At 42.8% G+C, this 21347-nt stretch overlaps 1 protein-coding gene across 1 annotated transcript in view; it reads left to right on the top strand.

Moving 5' to 3' along the window:
- Positions 1–21347, top strand: part of LOC129817120 (A-kinase anchor protein 7-like) — a gene marked incomplete at its 5' end in the record, with an annotated part of 46161 nt that overhangs the window by 7944 nt on the left and 16870 nt on the right. Inside the window, 3 exons of the mRNA XM_055872060.1 lie at positions 923–1035; positions 2068–2185; positions 7203–7220. Of these exons, the coding sequence (XP_055728035.1) occupies positions 923–1035; positions 2068–2185; positions 7203–7220 (249 nt within the window). The remainder of the gene's footprint in view (positions 1–922; positions 1036–2067; positions 2186–7202; positions 7221–21347) is intronic.

Raw genomic sequence — 21347 nt, 5'->3', positions numbered from 1 at the left:
TCCCCAAACTTTGAAACTCACTCGCTGTTTATGAATGCCAGTTAGGCTTATCACGAACTGGCTTGTAGCCCGTAACAAAAAGGGAGAAAACATTGAGATAACGGAATAACAAAATATATTTATTAAACTTAACTGTGTGTGTGTGTAGATGTATGGATGGTGATGTTGAGGGGTGCCAAAACAAATGAACTCAAAGATGCCCCAAATCGCCACAACTAAAAACAAGTGTGTCTGCGTGGAGAGAGTCTCTTCAATGTATGGGGGTAAAGCGTATTTATTTATACCCGGAACACACCCAAGCCCAGGGGTGTCCCATGTTGCTGACGACCCTCCTGGCTCCGCCCACCTGTTAAGGAAAACGAGCAGACAGAGTGGGAGGGTTGTCACAGGCTCAACACCCCTTGTAAAGCGGATTAAGGTGCTTACTTTTAAGAAGTTATGTTCTCTAGTTGTGATCCAAACCTTATCAAAACATATAGGCCTCTGGGCTAGGCTACATGAGGTGTGCGCGTATGATTCGAAAAAGTTTAAAAAATCATAGAAAAGGCATTGCTTTTTTGTTGCTGGGCACCATTCACAGGTGACAACATATAATTCACAAGTGGCACACGAGTGATAGGTTAATATTGTCACCCTTCAGACTATTCTTGATTCCAATGAATTTCAATGAAGCTGTGCTTTATAGATGGAGAAAGCTTCCCTAAAATAGAGACACTAACAGATTATCAGCTGCTGTCTTTTACTGCCCATTTGTGTTCTTCCACTAACCCCTATACCCGCCGCCCTCTCCTCCTATTAATTATCTCCTTGTCTTACACCACCCTGGCTTAAAGTTGCTCTCTCCCTCGTGGTCCTGAACTACAAATAGATCTACTTTTGTTTTTCCCATCACCCTCGCTCTGTCTCTGGTCATTTGCTCCAGGTCTTGTGAGGAAAACGTTTGAGGAGAAATGCCTCTCCTCTGGTGACCGCAAAGCCTTCAAGCCTCACCTTACCTTCATGAAGCTGTCCAAAACTCCTCAGCTACACAGTCAGGTGAGCCTCATCCCTCCTGCTGGAACGATATCCATAGAGAGAACACAGCTGTGTGGAGGTCGAGCGCAGCTTCACTATCCCTTCTTACTGGCAACCTTTTCTGCCTTTGAGGGATACCTTATTTGGTTGAGTAGGTAAGATTGTTAGTGGTTCAGAGAATATTAAGATAATTCAAAGCCAAGTGTGTGTATTTATTCTGCCTTTCATATCAATTTAGTCGAGACATCTTGATTGACTCAAATCAATTTAAATGAATGTTCATCTATTTCTACGCTGCAAGACCAAAGTCCTTATGATAATGTAATTGATTATAATAATGCGTAGATTATCATGAAATAAGTCTGATCATGCACATTCAGTGACTTAGGAATGAAAATCAGTAGTTGTAATAATACAATATAATACCTAACAGTTTTTTTTATAAATGTAACCTTTTATTTAGCTAGGCAAGTCAGTTAAGAACAAATTCTTATTTACAATGACGGCCAAACTGGCACGACGCCGAGCCAATTGTGCGCCGCCCTATGGGCCTCCAATCATGGCTGGGTGTGATAGTCTGGATATGCTTTGATAGTGTAAGCCATTTATAAACTTAACAGTATCTTTATACAAAGTCACTCTCCCATGGAAGGAAGAAGGCCCTTTGATCAAATTGTGAACAATGATATTCACTCGGGTTGAGTGAATTTGTTGCAGCGGTACACTGTGTGACATGTTTACCATCCTGGCTGAGTGAATGATGGTTATGGCAGTCGGTGTACAGTGATCTGGCAAGGGGAGGAGCGATGAGGAGCATTTGACCTGGAGGGGGGGATAGTAGGAGGGAAAGATGGGAGCCCCCTGCTTTATCGGTTTGTTGGCAGTGGATGACATATTTCCTGCTGGTGTTATTGTTCCCACCAGACAACAGGCACCCTAGAGAATACTTTGTTACTGTGTGGGGTCAGGGTGGATGGGTGTGTTCAGAAACATCCATATCTGGTCAGACGTGACATTGTGCACATCCCCATGTCTGTCGGTGCTGTCTCCCAGGGTTTAAAGAAGCTGTACTCTGACTACGCTCGACACCACTTTGGAAACGAGAGGGTGTTCAGACTGGCCCTCTACTCAATGTTGAAGAAAAAGACCCCAGATGGATACTACCACCGAGGTCAGTTTCGGTGAGTAGAACCATGAGGCAGACTTGAAAGAAATGTGACTGAAAATGTGATCTGCTGTCCACATTAACATAATTTAGAATTCAAAGAGGTGAACACAATGTTTTTTGCTTCAGACCTACTGTACCACTTCAATATCACATGAATTATGCACATAACTTGATTTACTCCAAAACTTGGGAGGTAAACTAAACCTGAGGGAAAGTCCAAATATCATAATACAGACTAATAGTGAGTACAGTGGGGATTTTCTTACTGGGATTTAATATTTATCCTAGAAAATTTTCCAGAACCAGTTCATATAATGTGATGTAGCAAGGGATGTTATTGTTTTTTAGCCTAGATTTTATTTTCAAACTGCCCCTTGATGTTACTGAATGGAATTCTTGCGGGTTGCTTTGTTTATATTTTGACCAGCAGAGGGAGTTTATCATCTTTTTTTTAGGTGATTGTCTGTGAGGGCTGTGCTTTTCCTCTACATCACAGGTGTCAAACTCATTCCACGGAGGGCCGAGTGTCTGCGGGTTTTCGCTCCTCCCTTGTACTTGATTGATGAATTAACATCACTAATTAGTTAGGAACTCCCCACACCTGGTTGTCTAGGGCTTTATTGAAAGGGAAAAACCAAAAACCTGCAGACACTAGGCCCTCCGTGGAATGAGTTTGACACCCCTGCTCTACATCATCTGGTCAACTCTTTACCCAGGGATTAACATTAGGAGGTTTAAGATGCTTGTTGTTCAGACCTGCCTTGATATTCATTAGAGGTTTGTTGTGACAATCAATAGACACTCATAATCAAGACACAATTGGTGGGGATTGTGTTTTGTGGCTTTTAGTACTTGTTTTTTGTTCAGATTCCCTGCTTGCTTTCTTTGGATGAATAAATTATTTGAGGGTGATGTTCTTCTCTGGGAATAAGTGTCCTTGTCAGCCGTTCACTTCGTGTTCTATTTTGACTGAGTAAACCACAGAACAGACATTTTTCGAATTAGCCTAATTGTTTAAAAGCCCAGGAATGTTTACGTTTGGCCTCCAACTTCTGGAGATATTGTTTTTTGCTCTTAAAGCCAGTTAAACAAGCTTGGTAAAAGTCGAGTGCACCCGCGGTGAGGGATATATTGTCAGTGTGAGATCAGCTAGAGGCTTGGAAATGATTAGCCAGTACACAGAGCTGACGAGGGAAGAAGCGTTGTGGGAACAGGGCAGACTAATTCATGTGCACTGACTGTCCACTGTGTGCTCCTCTGGCTGTGTGTGTTAAGTCTGCTTTTTAAGACGATCAGGAACAAGTTCATTTTGCTTCAGATTGCTGTCTAACAGCCTGTGAAATTGGTGGGACTGGGAATAGACTTGTTCTGCATATCAAATATGTACCATCCCACTGGGCACAGATGTCAATTCAACGTCTATTCCACGTTGGTTCAACGTCATTTTATTGGAATGACGTGGATTCAACCAGTGTGTGTGCTCAGTGTGATATATGTAGGGTCTATTATGGTTTGGCTATAGCCTAGACCTTGTTCATCTGTAATTAGTTAATCCACAGAGCTTTTGGTTGGTCTACATGACTAACATGGAAATGTCTAACAGCATCCGGTTGAGAGCAACATGGCTCCAATAGAAATGCTATATTAATTCGCCTGGTACTCAGGGTTGGTCTGGAAGGACTCCAACTGGATCAGGAAACTGTCAGTGGCGGGCAGGCTATAAAGTGGAAGGGTGTTGATTTAGGAGGATGTGTTTGTTTTACATGACAGAAATAGAACTCACCAATGCTCAGCTCCATGGCCAATTTCTAATTTGAATACAACCTGTAAACACACACAATTAAAATATGACTGATATTACAATGAAGATAGAATTGGGATTGGTGTGCACATAAACACTGGTGTGAGTTGATTAGTCCATATATAGTATATTATTCTCTTGTCTCTGTCAGCTGTGACTTGGACTCATGAAGGTTATGGTTGGGCAGCAGTGCCAGCTAGGCAAGCTCTCCAGGACTTTCCCCCTAGATGTGTGTAGTTGGCAGCAGGCAGGTCGGGGGTCTCTCCCCAGCCCTCTGATCTCTACTAGCTGCTCCCAGCACTGGCCTAGGTCCTGTGTGATGGGGTGGGGACTGTGGGCCACTGAGCTGGCCTTCTGATGGGATGGCCCCACTCCCCTGCCCTGACTGAGTCAGACTGTGGTGTCACAGACAGGACACAGCACACTGAGGGTTCCCTCTCTCTCACCTCACACAAGCAGCCAGCTGTGAAGCCCATGTCAAGGAGCTGACATCACGGTTCAGAAACACTGTTGCCATACTCACCCTCTAAGGTTGGGCAGGAGGTTAACCCATGTATGTGTGTGTGAGACTTAGATTTGATAGTGTTACTGGGTTGTGAATATGAGGATGCTGCAGGCTGGTTCCTCTCATATTATGGATTATACGCTATTCATTAATCACTCTGCTTTTGAATAATTGACTTATTGCTGTCTGAGAAACTGCTATGTATTGATTAGGAAATTGATTTTAGGTTGACTGAATGTCATGTTGTTTTTAGTTGAATATGGGGGGGGTCGCACTCTCAATTTCGCTTGAAGGATCTACAATCACGCCTGACAAGGCCAATTAAATCACCGTCTCGCTGGAAGCCCCACCTTCCACAGGTGATAAGCATGATGCTCGGATTCATTCCTTCATTTCGGTATGAACAGAAACGATTCACGCCACTAAAACAATTGCAAAACAAGACGATCTTAGGTTGCACCATATAAACTGTCCCATAGTGGTAGAGCCTATTGACACCCTGGATGTTGTGTGCTGAAGGTTGTACACTGAAGGTTGCCCTTGTTCTAATACGTTTTCTAATCACAATTAGTTATTCTATTTGCTGGTGCAATGAGTAAGATGGCTACGAAAACGACAGAGACGATGATGGCTAAGCCGGGTTCTGGGTCGAGATCATTTTCCCAGTCGTGCGGTTATAGCATTTCTCTGGAAGATACTCACTCACGATTTACAGAATGTGTAGTTACCAACGCTTCCTGCATCTCGGTCCCAGCCAAGGTCCTGGATGCTGGTACCTAGGCTGAGACCGAGATTCAGGAAGCGGAGTTGGGTTGAGTGGTGGGAGCAAATGTCTTGTCTGCCCATAGGACCGGTAGTATGTGGTGGCTGCCTGCACCCAACCGGCTCCGGTGCGCTCTGTCACCAGTTACGGGAGGCTACTCAGAGGGCAGCCAGGTTCGGTGGGTACCCCCCCGCCACCTGTCTGCCTCGGTCTAGCACCGCTTGCCTCTTCCTAGACTTGTTGATGAAGCGATCCGGTCCTATGTGGACTTTTGAGACCAGGCTAGCTAAACGAGCACTGCATAGTGTGCTAGCCAGGTTCTTGCCTCCCTATGGTGAAGTTGCTGGGGTAGCTCTTTTGTTTGGTATGCTCGCTTAGTTATTCTAAACAGACCTTGCTGCGGTCAAAGAGGCTAGCTGGCCTAACTTATGCTGAAAAGCGTTCTGGGTAACGTTGGCTAGCATGCTTAACTTCTGACGAATAACTTACTAGCTTTCCCCTGGTGTTATGGCAACACAATTTATATTTTTAGTTCCTGGAGTTGGAGGGAATGAAGAAATCAACAGGGTTTGCATGCAGCCTCCAATCACTTGGCTGGGGTAAATCCCGGAGCGAGGGGCCTCCACAAAAAATGACTGCTCCCACGTTTGGCAAACGGGGTACTACGTCAGCCATTTCCAGAGCCCCCTGTGCCTTCAAGGTGCCGATCATGCAGGCTATACAGTCTCACAAAATCACAACGTATGTTAGACGCTTGTCCATGTTTAATGCTGCCTCGGTTACCCCGCGTTCCATGGTGTTCACAGGGTTCAAGGGGTATGTCAGTCTCCCCAGGGTGAGCGTGACAATTTGGGTCAGTGTCCACAAGGGGCCCCCCCTCCCCATAGGTGGCTCATTACTGGGATTTTTATTTTTTATTTCACCTTTATTTAACGAGGTAGGCCAGTTGAACGAGTTTTCATTTACAACTGCGACCTGGCCAAGATAAAGCAAAGCAGTGTGACAAAAACAGCAACACAGAGTTACGTTGCACATAAACAAACGTACAGTCAATAACACAATAGAAAAATGTATGTTTAGTGCGCGCAAATGTAGGGAGGTAAGGCAATAAATGGGCCATAGAGGCAAAAATAATTACAATTTAGCATTGCTGATTCCTGCCTGTAGCTCACTATTCGCTATGAGCTGTCTAGTGATACAGGCCATTAGCTCTATAGGCTATTAATTGTTTGGAGCGGAGTTGAAGGAATGAGCAGGGTTAGACACGACCACCCTATTATCCCAAACGCAGTCTTTGTGCTTCATATGAGCACCCAAATGAGCTGTCTGTCTCCAGCTTCAAGGAAAAGTCCACTGAAAAACTATCTTTTGGTATTTGTTTCACTAGTCCATTATTGACAGCCTGCTTCTCCTTCACCCAAATCCAGACAGCTGATGTTCTGAAAGAGCTAAAAAATCTGGATCCCTACAAATCATCTGGACCCTCTCTTTCTAAAATTATCCGCCGCAATTGTTGCAACCCCTATTACTAGCCTGTTCAACCTCTCTTTCGTATTGTCTGAGATCCCCAAAGATTGGAAAGCTGCCACGGTCATCCCCCTCTTCAAATAGGGAGACACTCTAGACCCAAACTGTTTCACACCTATATATATATTCTACCCTGCCTTTCTAATGTCTTCGAAAGCCAAGTTAACAATTTTTTTGAATCCCTACATACCTTCTCCGCTATGCAATCTGGTTTCAGAGCTGGTCATTGGTGCACCTCAGCCACCCTCAAGGTCCTAAACGATATCATAACCGCCATCGATAAAAGACAATACTGTGCAGCCGTCTTCATCGACCTGGCCAAGGCTTTCAACTCTGTCAATCAGCGCACTCTTATCGGCAGACTCAATAGCCTTGGCTCCTCAAATGACTGCCTCGCCTGGTTCACCAACTACTTCTCAGATAGAGTTCAGTGTGTCAATCGGTGGGCCTGTTGTCCGGACCTCTGGCAGTCTCTATGAGGGTGCCACAGGGTTCAATTCTTGGGGCGACTCTTTTCTCTGTATATATCAATGATGTCGCTCTTGCTGCTGGTGATTCTCTGATCCACCTCTACGCAGACGACACCATTCTGTATACATCTGGCCCTTCTTTGGACACTGTGCTAACAAACCTCCAAACAAGCTTCAATGCTATACAAGACTCCTTCCGAGGCCTCCAACTGCTTTTAAATGCAAGTAAAACTAAGTGCATGCTCTTCAACCGATTGCCTCCTGCCCGACTAGCATCGCTACTCTGGACGGTTCTGACTTAGAATATGTGGACAACTACAAATACCTAGGTGTCTGGTTAAACTGTAAACTCTCCTTCCAGACTCACATTAAGCATCTCCAATCCAAAATTAAATCTAGAATCGGCTTCCTATTTCGCAACAAAGCCTCCTTCACTCATGCTGCCAAACATACCCTCGTAAAACTGACTATCCTACCGATCCTTGACTTCGGCGATGTCATTTACAAAATATCCTCCAACACTCTACTCAGCAAATTGGATGCAGTCTATCACAGTGCCATCCGTTTTGTTACTAAAGCCCCATATACTACCCACCACCGCGACCTGTACGCTCTCGTTGGCTGGCCCTCACTACATATTGGTTGCCAAACTTTGGCTCCAGGTCATCTATAAGTCTATGCTAGGTAATGCCCCGCCTTATCTCAGCTTACTGGTCACCATAGCAACACCCACCCGTAGCACGCGCTCCAGCAGGTATATTTCACTGGTAATCCCCAAAGCCAACACTTCCTTTGGCCACCTTTCCTTCCAGTTCTCTGCTGCTAATAACTGGAACGAATTGCAAAAATCACTGAAGCTGGAGACTCATATCTCCGTCTCTAACTTTAAGCATCAGCTGTCAGAGCAGCTTACCGATCACTGTACCTGTACATAGCCAATCTGTAAATAGCACCCCCAACTACCTCACCCACATATTATTACTTACCCTCTAGGTCTTTTGCAGCCCAGTATTTCTACTTGCACATCCATCACTCCAGTGTTAATGCTAAATTGTAATTATTTCGTCTCTATGGCCTATTTATTGCCTACCTCCGTACTCTACATTTGCACACTGTAAAAAAAAAAGTTTTCTCTTGTGTTATTGACTGTACGTTTGTTTATGTGTAACTTCATTTTGTCGCTTTGCTTAATCTTGGCTAGGTCGCAGTTGTAATTGAGAACTTGTTCTCAACTTGCCTACCTAGTTAAATAAAGGGGAAATAAAATTGACATAGTCCTAAAATGCTTTGCTTGTTAGCAATCACATTTCCAAGATATGGAACTTTCAAAATAAATAAATCATCCCTGTATGTTGCATTTGAATCATATGGTGCTGTATTTTCTTTTACCTCTATTTTTTTAAACTTATTATTGATTAATATACTGTATGATGCAGCATATGCCCACCCACTGGGGAGCCAGGCCCAGTCGATCAGAATTCGTTTTCCCCCACATAAGGGCTTTTTACAGACAGAAATACTCCTCAGCACACCACGTGATCTGCGGTTGTCAGGTCCAAATTAAAATTATATTTGTCACATACACATGGTTAGCAGATGTTAATGTGAGTGTAGCGAAATGCTTCTAGTTCTGACAGTGCAGTAATATCTAACAAGTAATCTAACAATTCCCCAACAACTACCTAATACACAAATCTAAAGAGGTGAATGAGAATATGGACATATAAGTATATGGATGAGCGATGGCTGAGCGGCATAGGCAAGGTGCAGTATATACATGTGATGTGAGTAATGTAAGATATGTAAACATTATTAAAGAGACATTATTATTTAAAGGTGCATTGTTTAAAATGACTAGTGATACATTTATTAAAGTGGCCAGCGATTGGGTCTCAATGTAGGCAGCAGCCTCTGCATTAGTGATTTGCTGTTTAGCAGTCTCTCGGTCCCAGCTTTGATGCACCTGTACTCGGTAGACTTCGGTAGACTTGTTCTCATATTTGCTTTGTTAAAATCCCCAGCTACAATAAATGCTGACTCAGGATGTATGGTTTCCAGTTTGCATATAGTCCAGGGAAGTTCCTTGATGGCCTTCTTGGTGTCTGCTTGATGGGGAATGTACACAGCTGTGACTGTAACTGACGAGAATTCTCTTGGGAGGTAGAATTGCCGGCACTTGATTGTAAGGAATTCTAGATCGGGTGAGCAGAAGGACTTGAGTTCAGTTATGATTACACAATGAGTCGTTAATCATAAAGCATACACAACCGCCAGGCCTTTTCCCAGAGAGGTGTTTATCTCTGTCGGTGCGATGCATGGAGAAGCCCGGTGGCTGAACTGATTCTGACAGCATATTCTGATAGAGCCATGTGTCCGTGAAACAGTATGTTACGACCTGACTCTCTGGAAGGCAACCCTTGCTCGAATTTCGTCTACCTTGTTGTCAAGAGACAGGACATTGGCTAGTAGTATACTCGTGCACTTCGCACACCGCTCCCGTCTACGGGGACTGGCCAGGTGTCCGCTTCGTCTGTGGCTTCGTTGTTTTGGATCGCCTACTGAAATTACCTCCGTTGTCCTGGGTGGTGGTCCAAACAGAGGTCTCCGCTTCGGGAAAGTTGTATTCCTGGTCGTAATGTTGGTAAGTTGAAGTTGTTCTTATATCCAGTAGTTCTTCCCGGCTGTATGTAATAAGACTTAAGATTTCCTGGGGTAACAATGTAAGAAATTATACATAAAAAAAATATTTTATTTGTATTTTTTATTACTGCGTAGTTTCCTAAGAACTCGAAGCGAGGCGACCATCTCTGTCGGTGCCATACCATTCACCTGACAGGTGTGGGAAGCTGATTAAACAGCATGCTCATTACGCAGGTGCACCTTTTGCTGGAGACAAAAGGCCACTGTAAAATGTTTTGTCACAACACAATGCCACGGATGTCTCCAGTTTTGATGGAGCGTGCAATTGGCATGCTGACTGCAGGAATGTCCACCAGAGCTGTTGCCAGATAATTAAATGTTAATTTCTCTGCCATATGCCACCTCCAACGTCCTTTTAGGTAATTTGGCAGTATGTCCAACCGGCCTCACAACCGCAGATCACATGTAACCAGCCCAGGACCTCCATATCCGGCTTCTTCACCTACGGACAGCTGATGAAGCTGTGGGTTTGCACAACCAAAGAATTTCTGCAAAAACTGTCAAACCGTCTCAGGGAAGCTCATCTGTTTTACTCGTCGTCCTCACCAGGGTCTTGACCTGACTGCAATTTGGCGTCGTAACCAACTTCAGTGGTCAAATGCTCACCTTCGATGACCACTGGCACGCTGGAGAATTGTGCTCTTCACGGATGATTCCCGGTTTCAACTGGAACGGGCAGATTTGGGCGAGCAGTTTGCTGATGTCAATGTTGTGAACAGAGTGCCCCATGGTGGCGGTGTGGTTATGGTATGGGCAGGCATAAGCTACGGACAATGAACACAATTGCATTTTATTGATGGCTATTTGAATGCGCAGAGATACCGTGACGAGATCCTGAGGCCCATTGTTGTTCCATTTATCCGCCGCCATCACATGTCACAAGGATCTGTATGCAATTCCTGTAAGCTGAAAATATCCCAGTTCTCCCATGGCCTGCAAACTCACCAGACATGTTAATCATTAAGCAAGTTTGGGATTCTCTGGATCGACATGTACAACAGTGTGTTCCAGTTCCCGCCAATATACAGCAACTTCGCACAGCCATTGCAGAGGAGGGGGACAACATTCCACAGGCCACAATCAACAGCCTGATCAACTCTATGCGAAGGAGACGTGTTGCGTCGCATGAGGCAAATGGTGGCCCACCAGATACTAACATGTTTTGTTATTTTTGAAAGGTATCTGATCAACAAATGCATATCTGTATTCCCAGTCATGTGATATCAATAGATTAGGGCCTCAATTGATTTCAATTGACTGCTTTACTTTTATGAACTCAAACTTAGTACAATCTTTGAAATTGTTGCATTTAATATTTTTCAGTATATTATATGCTATTGATACTATTGATTCCACTACCCACTTTATATATGTAAATACAGTCTATTACTCTCTAGTGGATGCTTCCTCTTCTACCTCTTATTTTATTAATTTAATGTACTGTATTGTTGAGGGAGCTTGCGCATAAGTATTTTGCTGCACCTTTTACACCTGCTGTAAACTGTGACGAGTACATTTGATTTTGTCAGCGGACTAGCGGTAGGTAGTGTGGGTGAATGTGGCGAGAGGGGCGTGCTACTGGTAACTTTTTTAAATTATACACTGGGTGGTTCGAGCCCTGAATGCTGATAGGCTGAAAGCTGTTGTATAACACGGGTATGACAAAACGTTTATTTTTACTCTTGTAATTACGTTGGTAACCAGTTTATAATAGCAATAAGGCATCTCGGGTTTGTGGTATATGGCCAATATAGCACGGCTAAGGGCTGTATCCAGGACCAGCCCTTAGCCATAGTATAATGGCCATTTACCACAAACCCCTGAGATGCCTTATTGCTTAATCGTACTGCATTGTTGAGGGAGCTAGTTAACACATAGGGCAAAATGCTTATCTTTTACACCTGCTGTAAACTGTATGTGAAGAATACATTTGATTTTACATTTCGTCAGCAGACTAGCAGAAGGTAGTGTGGGTGAACTTGGCGAGAGGTGTGCTACTGGTGGGTTCTTGAGAAATAAGGGTAGGGTTGTAGAGAATCGAAAGACCATGAATGTAATAAGAAATCTTAGGTGCTGGCTTAAGGCCAGTAGCAACCACTACAGAATGCCTGGTCAGAACAAGGATAAGGGGAGTTTAATGGAAGATGTACACATTCACACACATCTGACCGCTCATGGTTCAGATAACTGAGACTCATGTCTAGTGAGAACTAGAAGTCGACCGATTATGATTTTTCAACGCCGATACCAATTATTGGAGGACCAAAATTAGCCGAGGACGATTATTTATTTTTTTGTAATAATGACAATTACAACAATACCGAATGAACAATGAAGAACTTAATTTTAAATTAATATAATACATGAATAAAATACATTTAGTCTCAAATAAATAATGAAACATGCTCAATTTGGTTTTAATAACGCAAAAACAGTGTTGAAGAAAGTAAAAGTGCAATATGTGCCATGTAAAAAAAACTAACATTTAAGTTCCTTGCTCAGTACATATGAAAGCTGGTGGTTCAATATTCCCAGTTAAGAAGTTATAGGTTGTGGTTATTATATGAATTGTGATGCGTTGACTTTCTCTCTATACCATTTGTATTTCATATACCTTTGACTATTGGATGTTCTAATAGGCACTTTAGTATTGCCAGCCTAATCTCAGGAGTTGATAGGCTTGAAGTCATAAACAGCAATGCTTGAAGCACAGCGCTAAGAGCTGCTGGCAAACGAGGTAAAGTTTGAATGAATGCTTATGAGCCTGCTGCTGCCTACCAGCGCTCAGTCAGACTGCTCAATCAAATCATAGACTTAATTATAATATAATAAACACAGAAATACGAGCCTTTGGTCATTAATATGGTCAAATCCGGAAACTATAATTTCGAAAACAAAACGTTTTATTCATTCAGTGAAATACGGAACAGTTCCATATTTTATCGAACGGGTGGCAACCCTAAGTCTAAATATTGGTGTTACATTGCACAACCTTCAATGTTATGTCATAATTATGTAAAATTCATGTTTCTGACTACAAAGCATGTTTCTGACTACAAAGCGTGTTGTGGTCATAGACTAACAAACTGAAATCCCGGGAATCAAGGCTGCTGACAGGCTGAACGAGATGTGGTGATAATTATTTTGTGTGACATTGACAAATAAGACACCAACAAAAGTGGGGGTCCTCTGAATGGGAGACTAAGCTGCCCGATTAGAACTAACCAGAAGGCATGGCTAAAATCAGCTCAATGAAGCTGGCCATTTTTAACAGTCCTATAGATTGTCAGGATTTGGCCAGGATTGTTCCGGTTTTGGTCACTAGATGCACCCATTGGGCTTTTTTGACCCTTTTGTTTTCCCTTATTTCCAGTTATTATTTTGACCTGCGCCTCGTTTCCCTTGTGTGTATTTAAACCCTTAGTTTTCCTCAGTTCTTTGCTCTGTGTTTGAATGTTAGCACCCAGCCCCAGCCATGCTGTGAACTTTTGTTACTCCAGTTGGATTCTCTTGAGGTACTCTGTTTTTGTTCTCATTTATTTTTTGAGTTTTCTTTTGAGTTTTTTTTCCCTGCTGTACTTACCACTTTTGTGGATTTACCTTGTGACTTGGAGGATATACCTTTTTTCTCTTGGATTTACTTTTGACATTGTGGATTTATATTTTTGCCTTAAGTACTTTCCTTTTTACTTTATTAAAACACCGTCTCAAGTACTGCTGTGTCTGCCTCATCTTCTGGGTTCTGCCGACTATTAGTGGCTCAGTTAGCTAAGTGACTGTTTCTCTCACCGGAGACCCGAGTTCGTAACCAGGTCCTGACAAAGTTAGGATGTTCCCCCTCTGCTGCAGAACACATCAACTAGGATTTTGTGAGCTGGACATTGCTGTAGCATGGTGGTGGTGTAGCGTAACAGTGTTGTTTTTGTAAATGTAGGAGGATCTCCAGGCAGGGGATGTAGGAGGATCTCCAGGTAGGGGATGTAGGAGGATCTCCAGGCAGTGGATGTAGGAGGATCTCCAGGCAGGGGATGTAGGAGGATCTCCAGGCAGGGGATGTAGGAGGATCTCCAGGCAGGGGATGTAGGAGGATCTCCAGGCAGGGGATGTAGGAGGATCTCCAGGCAGGGGATGTAGGAGGATCTCCAGGCAGGGGATGTAGGAGGATCTCCAGGCAGGGGATGTAGGAGGATCTCCAGGTAGGGGATGTAGGAGGATCTCCAGGCAGGGGATGTAGGAGGATCTCCCGGCAGGGGATGTAGGAGGATCTCCAGGCAGGGGATGTAGGAGGATCTCCAGGTAGGGGATGTAGGAGGATCTCCAGGCAGGGGATGTAGGAGGATCTCCAGGCAGGGGATGTAGGAGGATCTCCAGGCAGGGGATGTAGGAGGATCTCCAGGCAGGGGATGTAGGAGGATCTCCAGGCAGGGGATGTAGGAGGATCTCCAGGTAGGGGATGTAGGAGGATCTCCAGGCAGGGGATGTAGGAGGATCTCCAGGCAGGGGATGTAGGAGGATCTCCAGGTAGGGGATGTAGGAGGATCTCCAGGCAGGGGATGTAGGAGGATCTCCAGGCAGGGGCTGTAGGAGGATCTCCAGGCAGGGGATGTAGGAGGATCTCCAGGCAGGGGTGCACATGCTCAATTCCTTCAGGACTCATTGGTTAAAAGAGAGTGAATCGCATTTGAGCTGTCCTGCTGAACTATGTCTAGGAGATACAGGATGTTTTCATCGCGTGCAATAGGCAAATTGGACAGTCCTCTTGCTCAAGTTGGAGGCATTAGTACATTTGTTCAAATGAGCACTGTGAATGTATTGATATATTGTGGTAATATTTATTAATTGTGCTGCCTAAATCATTTGCCTTGCATTTCAGACAGATTTGACTATACACTGTAAGTTGATATTTATATAGGCCCAAGTGTGTTTTAATGATAATTGCCTCGACTGTGAGTAAGTGTGTGTGGTATTTAGGCTTGGCCAGCTGATATTGTACCTTGGATGTTTGTCATGGGTAGCAACTAGAAACATAATCTATGTTGTGTAGTGAGTAAGCCATGATTGATGGCACAGTGATGAATAACACTAGTCATATTTAGAAAGGTGATAGGAAGGGCCTCATCTTTAGTGTGCATCTGCTTATGTGCCTTCAGAAAGTATTCATAACCCTTGACGTATTCCACATTCTGTTGTGTTCTAGGTCAAATTCAAAATTGATATTTGACAAGGTGAAAACCATGTTTTTGCAAATTAATTGAAAGTGAAATACAGAAATATCTAATTTACATAAGTATTCACACCTGAGTCAATACTTTGTAAAATCACGTTTGGTAGTGATTTACAGCTGTGAGTTTTTCTGGGTAAGTCTCTAAGAGATTTCCACACCTGGATTGTGCAACATTTTCCAATTCTTTTCAAAATTATTCAAAGTCTGTCACATTGGTTGTTGATTGCTAGACCACCATTTTCAGGTCTTGCGATTTAGATTTTCAAGCATATTTAAGTCAAAACTAACTCGGCCACTCAGTAACATCACATTGTATTGGTCACATACCCTAACCAGAAACTGGGGATGGATGGCGGCATTCGCACAAAACTGAAAGCGCGAACCACCGCATTTAACCATGGAAAGAGGACATTCACTGTCTTCTTGGTAAGCAACCAGTGTAGATTTGGCCTTGTGTTTTAGGTTGTTGTCCTGCTGAAAGGTGAATTAATCTCCTAGTGTCTAGTGGAAACCAGACTGAACCAGGATTTCATCTCGGAATTTGCCTGTGCTTAGCTCCATTTTGTTTTTTTTATCCTGAAAAACTCTCCCCAGTCCTTAACGATTACAAACATACCCATCATGATGGCGCCAGAGGGGATGATTGACGTCTTATCGGCTCTTAACCAACCATGCTATTGTTTTTTTTCGCGTGGTTTGTAACTTGTTTTGTACATAATGTTGCTGCTACCGTCTCTTATGACTGAAAAGAGCTGCGATTACTCACCGGACAGCTGATCGTCCTCGCAGTGGCCGACCACGTGTAACAACACCTGCACAGGATCGGTATATCCGAACATCACACCTGCGGGACAGGTACAAGATGGCAACAACAACTGCCAGAGTCACACAAGGAATGCACCCATTATTTATATCGCTACTTTGCACATTCTTCCACTGCAAATCAACCATTCCAGTGTTTTACTTGCTATATTGTATTTACATCGCCACCATGGCCTTTTTTTTGCCTTCACCTCCCTTATCTCACCTCACTTGCTCACATTGTATATAGACTTATTCTTCTACTGTATTATTGACTATATGTTTGTTTTACTCCATGTGTAACTCTGTGTTGCTGTATGTGTCGAACTGCTTTGCTTTATCTTGGCCAGGTCGCAATTGTAAATGAGAACGTGTTCTCAACTTGCCTACCTGGTTAAATAAAGGTGAAATAAATAAATAAAATCCCTCCATCAGTGCTCAGACTGTCCGCAATACGCTGAGAGAGGCTGGACTGAGGGCTTGTAGGCCTGTTGTAAGGCAGGTCCTCACCAGACATCACCGGCAACAATGTCGCCTATGGGCACAAACCCACCGTCGCTGGACCAGACAGGACTGGCAAAAAGAGCTCTTCACTGACAAGTTGCGGTTTGGAGTTCCCACATATGCTGAACACTTGTTGGCTGCTTTTCCTTCACTCTGCGGTCTGACTTATCCCAAACCATCTCAATTTGGTTGGGGGATTGGGGAGGCCAGGTCATCTGATGCAGCACTCCACCACTCTCCTACTTGGTCAAATAGCCCTTACACAGCCTGGATGTGTGTTGGGTCATTGTCCTGTTGAAAAACAAATGATAGTCCCACTAAGCCTGAACCAGATGGGATGGCGTATCACAAAGACACTGCGGTTGGAACCAAAAATCTCCAATTTGGACTCCAGACCAAAGGACAGATTTCCACTGGTCTAATGTCCATTGCTCGTGTTTCTTGGCCCACGCAAGTCTCTTCTTATTAGTTTCCATTAGTAATGGTTTATTTGCAGCGATTTGACCATGAAGGCCTGATTCACGCAGTCTCCTCTGAACAGTTGATGTTGAGATGTGTCTGTTACTTGTTAAACTCTGAAGTGTTTATTTGGGCTGCAATTTCTGAGGCTGGTAACTCTAATGAACGTATCCTCTGCAGCAGAAGTAACTCGGGGTCTTCCATTCCTGTGATCCTCAGAGCCAGTTTCATCACAGCTCTTGATGGTTTTTGCGACTGCACTTGAAGAACCTTTCAAAGTTCTTAATTTTCTGGATTTACTGACCTTCATGTCTTAAAGTAATGATGGACTGTCATTTCTCTTTGCTTATTTGAGCTGTTCTCGCCATAATATTGACTTGGTCTTTTACCAAATAGGGCTATGTTCTGTATACCTCCCCTACCTTGTCACAACACAACTGATTGGCTCAAACACATTAAGAAGGAAATAAATTCCACAAATGAACTTTTAACAAGGCATACCTGTTAATTGAAATGCATTCCAGGTGACTACCTCATGAAACTGGTTGTGAGAATGTCAAGCGTGTGCAAAGCTGTCATCAAGGCAAAGGGTGGCTATTTGAAGAATCTCAAATATAGAATATATTTTGATTTGTTTAACACTTTTTTGGTTACTACATGATTCCATATGTGTTATTTCATAGTTTTGATGTCTTCACTATTATTCTACAATGTAGAAAATAGTAAAAATAAAGAAACCCTTGAATGAGTATGTGTTCTTAAACTTTTGACCAGCAGTGTAAATATTTGGATGAGCAATGTCAGAGCGGCATAGACTAAGATACAGTATATACATATGAGATGAGTAATTCAAGATGTAAACATGATTAAAATGGCATTATTCACGTGACTAGTGATTTCAAGTCTATGTATATAGGCAGCAGCCTCTAATGTGCTAGTGATGACTATTTAACAGTCTGATGGCCTTGAGATCGACTGAAAAACAGCTTTGATGCGCTTGCACTGACCTCACCTTCTGGATGATAGCGGGGTGAACAGGCAGTGGCTCTGGTGGATGTTGTCCTTGATGATCTTTTTGGCCTTCCGGTGACATCGGGTGCTGTAGGTGTCCTGGAGGGCAAATAGTTTTTCCCCGGTGATGCCTTAGGGCAGACCGCACCACCCTTTGGAGAGCCTTGTGGTTGAGGGTGGTGCAATTGACGTACCAGCAGTGATACAGCCCGACAGGATGCTCTCATTTCTGCATTTGTTAAAGTTTGTGGGTTTTAGGTGCCAAGCCAAATTTCTTCAGCCTCCTGAGGTTGAAGAAGCGCTGTTGCACCTTCTTCAACACACTGTCTCTGTGGGTGGACCATTTCAGTTTGTCAGTGATGTGTACGCCGAGGATCTTGAAGCTTTCCACCTTCTCAACTGCGGTCACGTCGATGTGGATAGGGGGGTGCTCCCGCTGCTGTTTCCTGAAGTCCACGATCATCTTTGTTTTGTTGACGTTGGGTGAGAGGTTATTTTCCTGGCACCACACTCCCAGGTCCCTCACCTCCTCCCTATAGGCTGTCTCGTCGTTGTTGGTAATCAAGCCCACTACTGTTGCATTGTCTGCAACTGAGTTATGAAGGACCGTTGTATCTTTGTAGTGATTGGGTGTGTTGATACACCATCTAAGGTGTAATTAATAACTTTACCATGCTCAAAGGGATATTCAATGTCAGATTTTTTTATTTTGACTCCTCTACCAATAGTTGCCCTTTGCAAGGCATTGGAAAACCTCCCTGTTTTTTGTGGTTGACAGTTTTAAATTCACTGCTCAACTGAAAGACCTTACAGATAATCGTATGTGTCGGGTACAGAGATGAGGTAGTCATTTAAAAAATCATGTTAAACACTGCACACAGATGGAGTTCATGACAACTTATGTGACTTGTTAAGCAAATTGTTACTCCTGAACTTATTTAGGCTTTCCTTAACAAAGGGGTTGAATACTTATTGACTCAAGACACTTCAGCTTTTCATTTGTTTAAAATGACAAAGAAATTATTCCACTTTAACATTATAGGGTATTTTGTGTGTGTGTGTGAGTGTGTGTGTGTAGACCAGTGACTAAACTGTAAATTGAATACATTTTAAATTCAGGCTGTAACATAAAATTGTGAATATGAAGTCATTTCCATGTCCAAGGTAGGGCTGGGCTCCATGTCTGAGTCAGTAGATCAGGGCTCTCCAACCCTATTCCTGGAGAGCTACCCTCCTGTAGGTTTTCGCTCCTGAGTCAGTTTTATCAACCACCTAATTATTAGAATCAGCGTGCTAGATTAGGAACCTACAGGACGGTGGCTCTCCAGGAACAGGGTTGGCGAGCCCTGCACTAGAGACTCAGTGAAAGAGTTATCTGAAAACCAATATTAAGCTCTGTTCCTTTTAACTTTGCTCACATTATGGGTTGGCAGTGTGGGCCGTGGAGGCAGCAGTATTGCTGGAAGGCGGTCTTATATTTTAGAGGCCTCATTCATGGTTACACAGTTATCTTATATTTGAGCGATGCCGCTGTGTCCATTTTTAAATATTCTGTTTATTAGGCCTATTTTATAGTACCATGTAGTGTAGATTCAATTGCTTTAAAAATCTTTATTTTTATCGCTGTTAGTTTAGTAAGCGTAGACCTGCTTCAGCAATCTTTTTTTATTCTTCTGGTTTTGAAGATTAAATAGCCCCTAGCCCAATTCCAGTCCTCCAGTACCCCTCCAGTACCCCCGTTCTGTATCCAGAACGCCTTCAAGGTTGCAACCAGGGCCTTTAAATTAGTCAGTCTTAGTCCACCCTCTTAATTATTTATACATATGTTTTCTTAACATTTTCTCTGGTTTATTGTTCCATATAAATGTACATATTTTCTGCTTCATATTGTTTGAAAAAATTATCTTGCGACGGGAGAGACATAAGATAATTGAATTGAGACAGCTAAATAATGTATTAATATTACTTTTCAGTGTATGGAAAGATGGTTGACAAAATATTAACCATGGAATGGCAATCTTTTTACATTTCGCTTCAAAATGTAGGTCGTTCATGCATTCAGGCATAATGTATTCCAAGAACATTTATTTACTGTCCCGTCTGTCCATGTAGTTGGCACACTACGTGGTAATACCAAGTTGGATTTTTTTTTTAAAGACCCCAGTCTAAATCTTTGGTGAGGGCACTTGTGGAGGCAGCTTGAGGACGGAGATGGAAGGTGGTATCCTCTGCATAGGTAGAAATCTTGGTCATAAAACCATACATGTCTAATCCTTCGATCTCTATTATTTGCCACCTTTTATAGCTAATATTTCAATTCCAATTAAAAATAGATAAGGGAAGAGAGGCTAACCCTGTCTCACTGCTCTTGACAGTTTTAAACTATCTGAGATGTACCTATTATTTATTATTTTGCTTGCAGACTCCTGGTATAATATCTTTACCCTATTTATGAGGTACTCGCCAAAGTTAAAGTGTTTCAGACATTCATATAAGAAGTCCCATCTGATCTTATCAAATGCCTTTTTAAAATCTGCAATAAATATAAGGACCGGTTCATTTGCTTTATCATAATAATACATAATTTCAAGACATTCTGATACTGTCTCCTATGAATCTCCCTGCCAAGAAACCGTTTTGATCATGGCGGATTATATTTTGTATCACTTTTCTAACTTTTAAGGAAATTCATTTTCGACAGTATACAGTCGTCACAAACAAGTAACGTGATGGGTCTCCAGTTTTTCAGTTTAATTGGCTCTTTATATTGAACTTTTGCATGTTTCTTTAATAATGAAAATTTTCCCTCGTGGTGGGTGCCGGATAGTAGGGGTTTCTGTAAAGAACATTTTATATACCTCAATTGGAATTCCATCAACCTGGTGACTTCCCTATTTTTGAATGATTCAATGTTATTAAGTAGTTCCTCCTCGATCAAACCTTGCTGCTCGTCAGTAAGTTTCGGGTGGGGGTGATTCTATATATAATCTCTGAGAATTCACAGATTTTAGGGATGTCTTCCTCTAAGGTGAACAGCTTGCAATGCTTGCAATGCCATTCTCTCTCAAATTCGTTTTGATATATTTTTCCTGGCAACATTTCTCTGCTGTAAATACATGAAATGTTTGGAGCATTTTTCACATGTTCTATCCATGTGGCTCCAAACCTCTCTAGCTCTCTCTGTTTTCCACTGAGTAATTGTAATGTTGTAATTGAATCTTTAGAAGAATTGTCAAATAGTTGGTTTAGAGTGATCATTTAATCTGTTAAAAGCTTTGTTCTTGGCCAGAAACCTTTTCTTTCTCTTGATGATTAGTTGACAAGTTGAATCAGGTGTGCTTGTCCATGGCTACAACAAAAGGTGTACTGTTGGGGTTACTGTAGGACTGGCGTTGGGAAA

This window comes from Salvelinus fontinalis, chromosome 20, assembly GCF_029448725.1.
Source record: "Salvelinus fontinalis isolate EN_2023a chromosome 20, ASM2944872v1, whole genome shotgun sequence".
NCBI classification, from domain to species: domain Eukaryota; kingdom Metazoa; phylum Chordata; class Actinopteri; order Salmoniformes; family Salmonidae; genus Salvelinus; species Salvelinus fontinalis.
The sequence above is the reverse complement of the archived record's forward strand: the minus strand, read 5'-3'. Positions and strand labels throughout refer to the sequence as shown.